This window comes from Vigna umbellata, chromosome 11 (assembly GCF_029865625.1).
Source record: "Vigna umbellata cultivar VRB3 chromosome 11, Vumbellata_1.0, whole genome shotgun sequence".
In the NCBI taxonomy this organism is placed as follows: domain Eukaryota; kingdom Viridiplantae; phylum Streptophyta; class Magnoliopsida; order Fabales; family Fabaceae; genus Vigna; species Vigna umbellata.
In genome coordinates, this window is record NC_142175.1 from 7,290,039 (window position 1) to 7,302,428 (window position 12,390).

General features: G+C 35.9%; 1 protein-coding gene and 1 pseudogene across 1 annotated transcript; one reads left to right on the forward strand and one right to left on the reverse strand.

Annotated features, from left to right (window-relative positions):
- Window positions 1-281: 281 nt before the first annotated feature.
- On the reverse strand, window positions 282-1,392 carry LOC148190889 (PRA1 family protein B4 pseudogene; annotated as a pseudogene).
- A 9,601-nt stretch (window positions 1,393-10,993) lies between these two features.
- LOC124839860 (uncharacterized) lies at window positions 10,994-12,036 on the forward strand. The gene is made up of 2 exons (XM_088101630.1): window positions 10,994-11,373; window positions 11,783-12,036. The coding sequence occupies exons 1-2, from the start codon at window positions 11,016-11,018 to the stop codon at window positions 11,950-11,952; spliced, it is 528 nt and encodes a 175-aa protein (XP_087957756.1). The 5' UTR covers window positions 10,994-11,015; the 3' UTR covers window positions 11,953-12,036.
- Window positions 12,037-12,390: the final 354 nt, after the last annotated feature.

Genomic DNA, 12,390 nt, shown 5'->3' on the forward strand with positions numbered 1-12,390 from the left:
ATAATTCTTGAGAAGCTTAATGATGCAAGAATAAAACTGAGAAAAATCACAGATCCATCAACCAGATCTTCAAATTCAAACAATCACCAGAGCCACTGAAATCTTACAACATAGTTGCTATACCAATACAAAGTACGGTTATTGATCATACCTTTAACGTTGTTGATCACAAATTTCAAGAAATCAAACAAATCACAATGAAATTGATAAAATTGACAGATCTTGATCGATCAACAAATCACGTATGTAAAAAAGGAAAACACAACAAAGATCCATACATATACCGTGATAATTCTTATTATTCACCCTATGTATAATAAATTTTGTTCATATGGATAAAGGAATTTAAAATAAAAGAAAAGAAAAGAAAAGAAACTACATTTCCACGTTCATTCCGCTAAGAGGCACCAAAAATCGACGGATCGGGAGAGGGTATCAGATCTGAGGATTCAGGTAAGAGAGACACTATATTTCCACATTCTTGTCGTTTCGAGGCACCAAAATTCAACGGATCGGGAGTTTCAGATCTAAGGATTCCTCACTCAAACTCGCGCAGACACGGCTGGAACGGCAGTGGCGACAGCGGCGGGGCCGCGGAGGAAGGAGAGGAATCCGGTTGTCTGAGAGGCGTCCTGCTCGTCGAGGAACAGATCCTCAGGCACGCGGAAAGCACCGTGGAGGCAAACGGCGGCGACGCCGAGCATGAGAGCGGAGACGAGGACGGAGCCCACGCTGGTGAGGAACACGACGAAGACGGTGAGCCCGGAGAGGATAGCTAGCGTTTCGAAATCGGAGAACGTTCGGCCAAGGATGACGAGAGGCTGGTCGGAGGGGCGGAAGAGGTAAAGGAAGGTCCAGGAGGCGAGGAGGCCGGCGAGGAGGACAAGGGAGAAGGGATTGGTGAGGAGCGAGATCGCAAGGATCAGCGAAACGACAGCGTAGTAGTTTACACGGAAGTATGAGAAGTTCTTGCGAACTCGGAGTGTGGCTTCAGAGAACGATTCCGGTTTGGAGAAGGCGGAGCGGTCCGCGAGCTCCGCCCAAGGGCGCCGCTGGTCGAGGCCGTGGCGAAGGGAGGTGGATAGGTGATTGATGAAGGCGCGGAAGGCAGGGTTGTTGGCAGGAGCATCCGTCAACACCGCGCCGGGACCTCCTGCGGCGGCGGGTTGGGAGTTGGAGATTGGGAGGACGGGAGGCGCGGAGGTAGCCATGTGTTTAGAGAGAGAAAGAGAGGGAACCGGTTTTAATAGAGAGAGAAAATGTGAGAAGAAAGAGAGAACGTGTTTGTATTTATATTTATGCTTTGTTTTGTTGCTTAGTGGTGAAGTTTAGGAACGCATCACCGACGAAAAACGCAATGGCGTTTGAGGTCCTTCGTCGTCAGTCACACGTCGTTTGCCAAACGCGTTTGTGGGAAGAGCCACGATATATAGTGCTGAAAGTGGGAATTACCCTAACATTTTCATTTATCTTAGGTCAAAGTCTCACAAATTATGTGGTTTTCTTTCACCCTCTTTCGATAGATGCGCTTTCTTAGAATACTGCCCGCAAATGCTTCATTTAATCCAGTGATTTTATTTTAAGTTTAATTTCATAACTCTCGTGTTAGCCCCAATCCTTTTTATGGTTGACTAGGAAAAACACGTAAATTCGTGTATCCAAAATTTTATTATATTAAAAAAAATACAATTTTAAGAAAATATATAATTTTATAAATAAATTTCAAAAATAGTATATAATAATTTTTAATTGAAAAATTTATGTAATAATTTTAAGTAAAAAATTATGCAATTAGAATGTTATAAACTACAAATATTTTTTAATTTGTTAAAGAATATAATTCTCTAATTAAAAGATATTGCTAAAATAATTGTCAACACTTGTTAGAAGATATACTAATTTAATTTCAGATTATAATTTAGAATATTCTTAACTTAGGAATAAATTGGGCTTTTCTTAGACATCTATAGCCATAGCCATAGGAAGAAAGGGGTGAAGGGGCTAAAAGAAATACCTCAATTCCATTTTTTATTTTCTGAGTTTGGCAAAAGTTGCGATAAACTAGATTCATGTTATTGAGACATTTGATCAAATATTTGATCGGTGAAGCGATTGTGATTGAGAATTCAAGAAATATCAAAGTGAGAATCATTCGAGAGTTCAATCATGAAGTGAACAATTCTTGTCAACCCATGTGAAAGGAAAATCTGTTGGGTTGCAATTAAAGAAGAAAAGTAATTCAATTGGAAGCAACTACAACTTTCGTGATAGTAAAATAGCTTGTGTTGGTCAGTTGTTCTTGTTTGCTGGAGTTCGCTTTCATGCAAGTGGTGGGTTCAATCACAACTTTCTACAACTCACTGTTTCAAATTTTTAGTTAAATATAACTTTTTTTAGATAAAAAATTGTTATAATCTAGCTTTGATTTGAATATTTTTTTTTTCACTTTCCAATTTTTTTTTAATTCTATTTGAGATAAATTATTAAAAAAAAATCAGATTTGAGAATGAATTATGATATTGCACGGATAGAAAGTTGAGTGTTAACATTTATATTGAGAAATTTAAAACACAAATTACAATACGAGTGGACGGATGTTTAATTAGCTTTCATTTATCTCAAGTGTAATAAAAATATTTTAAATATTAATTATGCATGATTTATATTTCTTTTTAATCGAGTTATCTATTGGATGTTCAAATTAGTTCTAACAATCTAAATATTCTTTATAACTTGGTTTTTTTGATTGAATAACTTATTTGCTTTGTTTTACAAATTATTTGTTATAGTTAATAGTTATAGATTCCTTTTTTAATCCTTTATAGGCTTCGAAAGTATTTTTCTCCTCAACTTGATTCCTAGTTTTGATGTCTCTTTCTTTCTTATTTGGAGTAGTTTATTTTTTGATTTGTGTTTTTTAAAATGTTTTTAAATTTTCTTAGTTTGGTGTAAGATGTTAGCATTATTTTAAATATAAAATAAATATTATAGCATTTTCAGTTCCTATTTTTAAGGAACATAAAGTGGTCCATTAAGCCATTATTTTTATGCTTTTAACTGCATAGAGGTTATAGAGCAGTTATTAATTTTTAAACGTAAAGCCCATTTATTTTGAAACCTGTGATGGCCAGACTTTATATAAGGGAATGGGTTACTCTCAGTTTTGATCACTAAGCCTACTCCTCTATTCAGAAAAACACACCATCGAGTTTGAGTGAGTCAAGGTTTAGAAAACAAAGCTGTCTGTGGTTAGATTTACAAAATTGCAATGGCAGGAGGTACGCACATTATTCTTTCATTTTCGCTTCCGCTGTTTTTGATCTGAATGTGTTACTGTGATGTTAATATAACATGTTTAGGTCAATTTCATACTCTGCTATTTTATCATTTGGTATCAGAGCATGTTTATTCCTCTGCCTTGCATGTTTTTCGTTGATTTGGATTTTAGATTTATGGGTTTTATTATTTTGATTCTTTTGATCCAAATAATATTTTCCAAATTAACGTTAAACCTGATTACAATTTTTCTTGTAATCTTAAACGGAGCTTTTATTAAAAAGCGAATAAAATTACCCAAATCGTCATTAAGATTCCGGGTTGACGATGAACCGTTTCGTTTAAATTTTTTCTTCTTCACCTTGGAGTCGTCTTTCCCGGCGTGACAATATGGTGCTTGACCTGCGGCGATATCTGATTGTTCATCGGAGTTTGTAGGATTTCCCATAACGTCCTGGGATTAACCTGTAGATGAGCGACTATTTTCTGTGCCTGTGTTTCTTCACCAATTTCTGCAGCGACTCGTCCCTGTTTGGATTCGTTCGGCTTTAGCCATTCTTGAACTGTGTTGTTGCTTGATGAAGGGAATGAAGAAGGGTCTGTTGTTTTTTTTCGTGGTGAAGAATTGGGTCTTTAAAGATAGAGAAAGGGTTTATGCGCGTCGTAACTACAGCTTTGTCCTTGAACCCCTATTTTATTTTCACTCGTTTTTGCGTGTTGCTCTGTCATGCACATGAGAATTAAGCCTCTGCCACGCACATGAGAACTAAGCTGTTCCTAATTTTGGTCATTTTAATGACCTCTAGCAGCTTTATTTGCATTGCAGCTTTATTCTCTTTTCACGCAACATTAAATATTGTTAATGGATGCATTGGTGCTTTTATATTCAAATAATGATATAATTATTATTATTATTTTTATTTAGCATATAATATAAAACACGTTTTATAATAATACGTGTTTATGATACGTAAGCATATCATGTTTTATATATATATATGTGTGTGTGTTTAAATGTTTTTGGGTTGATAATTATGTATATTTTATAGATATTATTTGTATGTATATATTTGTTGTTATACGTGCAAATAAAATATACATTATTATTACTATATTTACATATTATGAATTTTATGTAAATATTTATATATTATTAATGTTTTAGTAGCAATATAATTTTAATAAATTAAAGAGTAGCCACAGCATCTTTAATAAATTAAAATTGTATATAAAGTTTTGCTACATGAGAAACATTAGTTGTAAATAATTATATATAATGTGATGAAATATACCCACAGGATTTTCCTTACATTTGTATGATTAATTAGGATAAAATATTTATTATAATTCTTAAATTTCCCACAGGAATTAGGAATGTGATATAATTTAATAGTTTTATCATAAGGTTAAATGAGTCTAATTGAGTAAGACTTTAGCCCACAGGCAAGTTTTATGTTAATAGACTTATTGGTAAAGACATGTTTTACATTGGTAAAACATGATATTTATTTTAGTCTCAAATTTTGATAATGAACATGAAAATTTTGAATTTGCAGTTTCTCAATCTGTGAATATTTCTGATATCAAGTGTGGTATTCCCGAATTGAAAGGAGATAATTATAAGATTTGGAAGGAGAGAATTCTTCTTCATTTAGGCTGGATGGACATAGATTATGCTATTAGAAAACCTGAACCACCGGGTATTACTGAGACTAGCAATTCAGATGCCATTGAACTTTATGAAAAATGGGAGAGGTCAAATCGTCTCTCCGTAACGTTCATAAAAACCAATATTTCCGCTGGAATCCGGGGTTCGGTTGATCAGTATGAGAATGTCAAGGATTTACTGAAGGCTATTGATGAGCAGTTTACGACATCTGATAAATCTCCATTTGCTTTTGTCTGTTATGAATCTAATTTGACTAGTTTTAATCATAACACATGGTGGATTGATTCTGGTTCTACAATCCATGTTTCTAATACCTTGCAGGGTATGGAAAACCTAAGGAAACCGATGGGAAGTGAACAATGCATCTATTCAGGAAGCAAGATGAGTTCACATGTTGAAGCCATTGGGACGTGCAATTTAGTTTTAAGCAGTGGTTTTGTTTTATGTTTAGAAAAGACCTTTTATGTTCCTAGTTTTAGCAAGAACTTGATTTCTATTTCACAACTTGCACCTTTGGGTTTTTCATTTAATTTTATGGATTCTGGTTTTACTTTATTGAATAAATCCAAGGTTATTGGCTTTGGGGAATTATGCGATGGTCTTTACTTTATTAAATTGCAAAACAACGCTGCTTATAGTTCTATGCATGTTTCCGCTGGGTTAAAAAGATGTGTTATGAATGAGGATTCTTCTGTTTTATGGCACCGAAGATTGGGACATATCTCCATTGAGAGAATTAAGCGATTAGTAAATGAAGGAGTACTTAGTACTTTGGATTTTACTGATTTTGAGACTTGCGTGGATTGCATTAAGGGTAAGCAAACTAACAAGTCCAAAAGAGGTGCTAAGAGGAGTTCAAATTTACTAGAAATTATTCATACAGATATTTGTTGTCCGGATATGGATGCAAGTAGTCCGAAATACTTTATCACCTTTATAGATGATTACTCACGATACATGTATCTGTATTTACTTCGTTCTAAGGATGAAGCCTTAGATGCCTTTAAAGTTTTTAAGGTTGAAGTAGAATTGCAATGCGGAAAGAAAATTAAGATTGTGAGATCAGATAGAGGTGGAGAGTACTACGGTAGATACACGGAGAATGGACAAGCACCTGGTCCGTTTGCTAGATTTCTTCAAGAACATGGGATTGTTGCCCAATATACCATGCCTGGCTCTCCAGATCAGAATGGTGTAGCAGAAAGAAGAAATCGAACCTTGATGGATATGGTGAGAAGTATGAGAAGTAATTCAAAACTTCCTCAGTTCTTGTGGACTGAAGCACTTAAGACGGCTGTGTATATAGTAAATCGGGTCCCAACTAAGGCTGTTTTAAAAACACCTTTTGAGTTATTCAAAGGTTGGAAACCTAGTTTGCGACATGTACGCGTTTGGGGATGTCCGTCTGAAGTAAGAATTTATAATCCACAAGAGAAGAAACTAGACCCAAGGACTATTAGTGGGTATTTCATTGGATATGCTGAAAAGTCCAAAGGGTATAGATTCTATTGTCCAAACCATAACACTAGGATTGTGGAATCAAGAAATGCAAAGTTTCTTGAAAATGACTTGATTAGTGGGAGTGATTTAAATCAAGACGTTGATCTTGAAAAAGATCACTATGAAGCTCAAACCTCTCAATCAAATGAAAGATTGGTAGTCATTCACGCTCCTTCAGTTCAAAAGCGTATTGAACAACCAATAATTGATGTTCCACAAATTGCTGAAAATGATAATATAGATCAAGTTGTTAACGAGGAGCAACAAGTAAATGTTGAACAACCAGTTGAACAACAAGCTTCTCATCAAGATATTGACACAACATTAAGAAGATCTACTAGAATCAGAAGACCAGCAGTTTCTAGTGATTATGAAGTGTATTTACAAGAATCGGATTACAACATTGGAGCCGAAAATGATCCTGAAACGTTTTCACAAGCCATGAGTTCTAAAGAATCAAACCTATGGTATGATGCCATGAAAGACGAGATGGATTCTATGGCATCCAACAAAGTCTGGGATCTCGTTCAGTTGCCTGATGGTGTAAAATCCATTGGATGTAGATGGGTTTTCAAAACCAAAAAGGACTCAAAAGGAAACATTGAGAGACATAAGGCAAGACTTGTTGCCAAAGGATTCACTCAGAGAGAAGGAATTGATTACACAGAGACATTTTCTCCTGTATCTAAGAAAGATTCCTTCCGAGTAATTATGGCATTAGTAGCTCATTTTGATTTTGAGTTACATCAAATGGATGTGAAAACAGCATTCCTTAATGGTGATCTAGAGGAAGAGGTTTACATGAAACAACCTGAAGGATTCTTTTCTAAAGACAGTGAACACTTGGTATGTAAGCTTAATAAATCCATCTATGGATTAAAACAAGCCTCCCGCCAATGGTATTTAAAATTTCATGATGTTATCACTTCATTCGGTTTTGAAGAAAACATCATGGATCAATGTATATACCAAAAGGTCAGTGGGAGTAAGATTTGTTTCCTTGTTTTATATGTGGATGACATTTTGCTTGCAACCAACGACAAGGGTATGCTATATGAAGTGAAACAATTTCTCTCAAATAACTTTGACATGAAGGATATGGGAGAGGCGTCTTATGTCATCGGCATTAAGATTCATAGGGAAAGATCTCGAGGCATTTTGGGTTTGTCTCAAGAGACCTATATCAACAAAGTTTTAGAGAGGTTTAATATGAAGAATTGTTCACCAAGTGTAGCTCCCATTGTAAAGGGTGACAAACTTGAATTAAGTCAATGTCCGAAAAATGATCTTGAGCGGGAACAGATGAAAAATATTCCATATGCTTCAGCTGTCGGAAGTCTTATGTATGCTCAAGTTTGCACTAGACCTGACATTGCATTTGCAGTTGGAGTTTTAGGAAGATATCAGAGTAATCCAGGTGTTGACCACTGGAAAGCTGCAAAGAAAGTAATGAGATATCTTCAAGGAACAAAAGATTTCATGCTCATGTATAGACGAACTGCTAATTTAGAAGTGATTGGCTACTCCGATTCAGACTATGCTGGCTGCGTTGATTCACGAAAATCAACGTCTGGTTACATTTTTATGTTAGCTGATGGAGCAGTATCTTGGAGTAGCAAAAAGCAGACCTTGACTGCTACTTCTACTATGGAAGCTGAATTCGTTTCTTGTTTTGAGGCTTCTTCACATGGTGTATGGTTGAAGAGTTTTATATCTGGGCTTAGAGTTGTGGACTCAATTGCTAGGCCACTGAAGTTGTACTGTGATAACTCTGCTGCTGTTTTCATGGCTAAGAATAATAAAAGTGGAAGTCGAAGTAAGCACATCGACATTAAATATCTGGCCATAAGAGAACGTGTTAAAGAAAAGAAAGTGGTTATTGAGCACGTTAGCACTGAGTTGATGATTGCTGATCCTTTAACTAAAGGCATGCCACCAAAGAATTTTAAGGATCATGTAACGCGAATGGGACTTGGTTCCATGACGTGACAATCATTGTAAGTACTTTCATTTTGATAAAACTCTTATTCAGTTTGATGTTTTTCTCATATGTTTTTGTGCACATTTATTTTGAGAAGATATCATTTAGTTTTGATCTAGCATAAACATATGGTTTATGCATTAAGTTGAGAGCTAATGTTGAGAGAAATATATATTGTGGTACATGGAAGATAACACTCACTATCAGAGGACCTATCGCCATGACTCGTATATATTCTGTCACTTGTTGTGGTTAATAATTGGATAAATGGACCAAGTGGGAGAATGTTAGCATTATTTTAAATATAAAATAAATATTATAGCATTTTCAGTTCCTATTTTTAAGGAACATAAAGTGGTCCATTAAGCCATTATTTTTATGCTTTTAACTGCATAGAGGTTATAGAGCAGTTATTAATTTTTAAACGTAAAGCCCATTTATTTTGAAACCTGTGATGGCCAGACTTTATATAAGGGAATGGGTTACTCTCAGTTTTGATCACTAAGCCTACTCCTCTATTCAGAAAAACACACCATCGAGTTTGAGTGAGTCAAGGTTTAGAAAACAAAGCTGTCTGTGGTTAGATTTACAAAATTGCAATGGCAGGAGGTACGCACATTATTCTTTCATTTTCGCTTCCGCTGTTTTTGATCTGAATGTGTTACTGTGATGTTAATATAACATGTTTAGGTCAATTTCATACTCTGCTATTTTATCATAAGAGTTATAGTATTTGTTGGTCTCTTGAGTTGAATTTAGATTTCTTATACTTTTTGTTTTGATTGTAAATGATGGATAGTTTGGCCGAGAGTTGTTTTCAAAATTTAATGAGTAATTTGTGAGAAAGAGTGATAATTTAGCTTGAGGCGAGCTGGAGTTCGGGGATTCCGACGGGATGGCCAGCGGTGCGGCTGGAGATCAGAGTTTGGTGAGGGAACTACAATGGTCGATGGGAATGGACGCGGGGCGCGGGTGGTCTCGTCAGAGATCTTCATAGGCGCCGATGAGTGTTGGCCATTAAATGAAGTGTTGTGGAAACTAACGTTTCAAAAATAGAGAGAAAATGTGAGAGTAAAGGTTCGTTGAAGGTTTGGTGAATATTTGTGAACTGAGAGAAAGAGAAAGAGAAAAAGGTTGTAAAAAGTTGGAAGAGGAAAGTACCAACACTAGCATCAACACCAGCAAAGATCTTGATGCTTAATGCAATATAAAGATTGACAATCTCCTTGTGAAATTTCTCTCTTGCTTGTGGAAGCTAGTAATTGATTCAAATTGTTTGTGCTAGTTGAGAATTTAGTTTTCAATCTTCAACAACTTGGGTATCTGGGTGTTTTAATATTTGTATTTTTTTCTGCACTTGAGGCTAGATATATGGGTTAGAGAAACAGATGATGTAATGACTCAGTTCGGTTAAAGAAACAAATGAATCAGGGGAAAAGTTTCTGATGACCCGAGAACTTTGAACCCCATTCCAACGGTGATAAAAAATAACAATAAAAAAAATACTAATAAGCTTCGGAACTTGATGGAGTTTGGAATAGAAAAGCTAACAATCATGGGACACATAACTCACATTGGTTGGATTATAAAAGAACTATCTTGGAGCATAGTTTGCCTGTTCTTTGCCAAAGATTTTCTCAAATCCGAGAATCATGATCCAACATATGGTGAAAAATCATATTTATTTTAAAAAATCAATTACTATATATCACCAGCTTACTGGGGAAAGAAAATATTTTTTAAAGAATAGTTAGTATTTTTCTTGAAATAACTGTTACGATGCTGGAACGCAACAATTTCACACATCAGAGTGGAGAAATACTGATCCCATGAAAACGCCGACAAAAATACCAAAACTCATAGAGCTTGCAGAGAACATGGATTGCATGATGATACTAGTATTTATTCTGATTGTTATTTTATGTTGAATTTTCATTATCAGATGCTTATTAGAAAGCTATACATGTTGATCCTCACATGAATTTCCAGCAACCTCATCCTCTCCAATTTCTACACCGTCAACAACAACAAGATGAAGAACCATTTTACAAAGGTTTAGACACAGAAGCTCTTAAACCCACTTCAACTTCTTCCCTCCCTCCCTCCTCTTCCACCATTGCCTTCGTCGCTTACTTCAACCGAACATGCGAGAAAGATGTGGAATCACGGAACCACCATCTCCGTTACTAAGCACCGACACCGTCTAGATCAGCCATGACAGCTCCGTAACTAGCGGTCGGCGACCGACGACGAGGTCCATAGGAGAGTGAGCTAAGTGGAATGGGTGGTGAAGGATATTGGATTTAATTTATTTTCCGTTCATATCTGTGCATTTATCTTCATATATTTATATTCTATTTTTATATTTATATTCCGTTTATATATTGTTTCAAACAATTATATATATGTAAAATTGTACTCTCTTCTCATGGAATAAGAAATACAATTCCTATCCTTTCTTTTCTCATAACATGGTATCAGAAGAAAATTAATTTTTTATCACGTTCTTCCGCAACCAATTCTTTTCCTGTCCAGATCTTCATTTTCTACCTTTCGTTCTTGGCTTTTCTGCCTTTTTCTTCTCCTTTTATGGCTACTCCCTCTGTTACTCTCGCATCGTTGCAAGATACAACACATGACTATTACATTCATCCTAATGAGAATCCTTCATTGGTGCTTGTTTCCCCGATTCTTGAAGGTCACAATTATCATGGATGGGCTCGCTCGATGTCTATGGCACTACAAATGAAGAATAAATTTGGCTTTGTTGATGGTTCCATTCCTTGTCCAGCTGGTACATATCCAATGGTTCAAGCATGGAAGCGTTGCAATAATCTAGTTTTATCTTGGATCAATCATTCTGTTTCTCATGAGATTGCTACAAGTATTATTTGGATTGACTCTGCTGCTACGGCATGGAAGGATCTCAAAGATCGTTTCTCCCAAGGTGATTCTGTTCGAATTTCACAATTGCATCAAGATCTTTATTCAATGCATCAGTCTGATCTAAGTGTTACTGCATATTACACTAAAATGAAGATTCTCTAGGATGAACTTTGCAATTTTCGCCCTATTCCTGAATGCCAATCTTCTGCTTCTTGTTGTGTTGTTTCTAAGACAATGAAGGAATATCGTGAAAATGATTGTGTTCTTTGTTTTCTTAAAGGCTTGAATGATAATTACTCTGTTGTTCGCTCTCAGATCCTTCTCATGGATCCCTTGCCTTCTTTACCCAAAATTTTTTCGATGCTAATTCAACATGAGCGACAATTACAATCAGGAATTCTTTCTCAACCTCCAGTCATGGCGTCACAAGTTTCTCAATCTAAACCTTCTTTTTCTACCTTCAATGGCAGAGGTAAACCCTCTCCTGCCAATGATTATGGCCGGGGAAGATCTTCATATCAAGGTTCTCAGGCTCGTTATCAAGGTTCTCAGGCTCGTTCCTCAGGGGGAAGGTTTGGTGCACCTCGACAATGCACTCACTGTGGCAGGACAAACCACACCATTGATACTTGCTTTCTAATACATGGATTACCACCTGATCTCAAATCCAAAAGAGTCCACAATGTTACAACAGATTCTTCTACAGTAGTTCCTTCTTATAATAATTCTCCGATACAGTCACATTCCGCAATTTTGGGACTTTCTCAAGAGCAAATTCATGGTTTATTGGCACTTCTTCCTCAATCTAATCCCACAATCCCACATTCTACTAATCTAGTGAGCTCTCATAATGCTTCCACTTCTTCCCAGGCTCAAGGTAATATCTATTCCAAATGGATTCTAGACACAGGTGCTACTGATCATATATCTAATTCTTTGTCTCATTTTATTTCTTATCATAGAATCTCACCAATTACAGTATCACTACCCAACAAGAACTCTTCATTTGCTCATTTTTCTGGCACTGTTTCACTTAGCCCACACCTTACTTTACATAATGTCTTGTTTATTCCTAATT

What these genes read in the sequence shown, in the direction of transcription:
- LOC124839860 (XM_088101630.1), top strand. Translation starts at nt 11,016, where the DNA reads ATGGCTACTCCCTCTGTTACTCTCGCATCGTTGCAAGATACAACACAT. An exon ending in CAAAGATCGTTTCTCCCAAG is followed by an intron (nt 11,374 to 11,782) that starts GTGATTCTGTTC and finishes CTTCAATGGCAG; the next exon opens with AGGTAAACCCTCTCCTGCCA.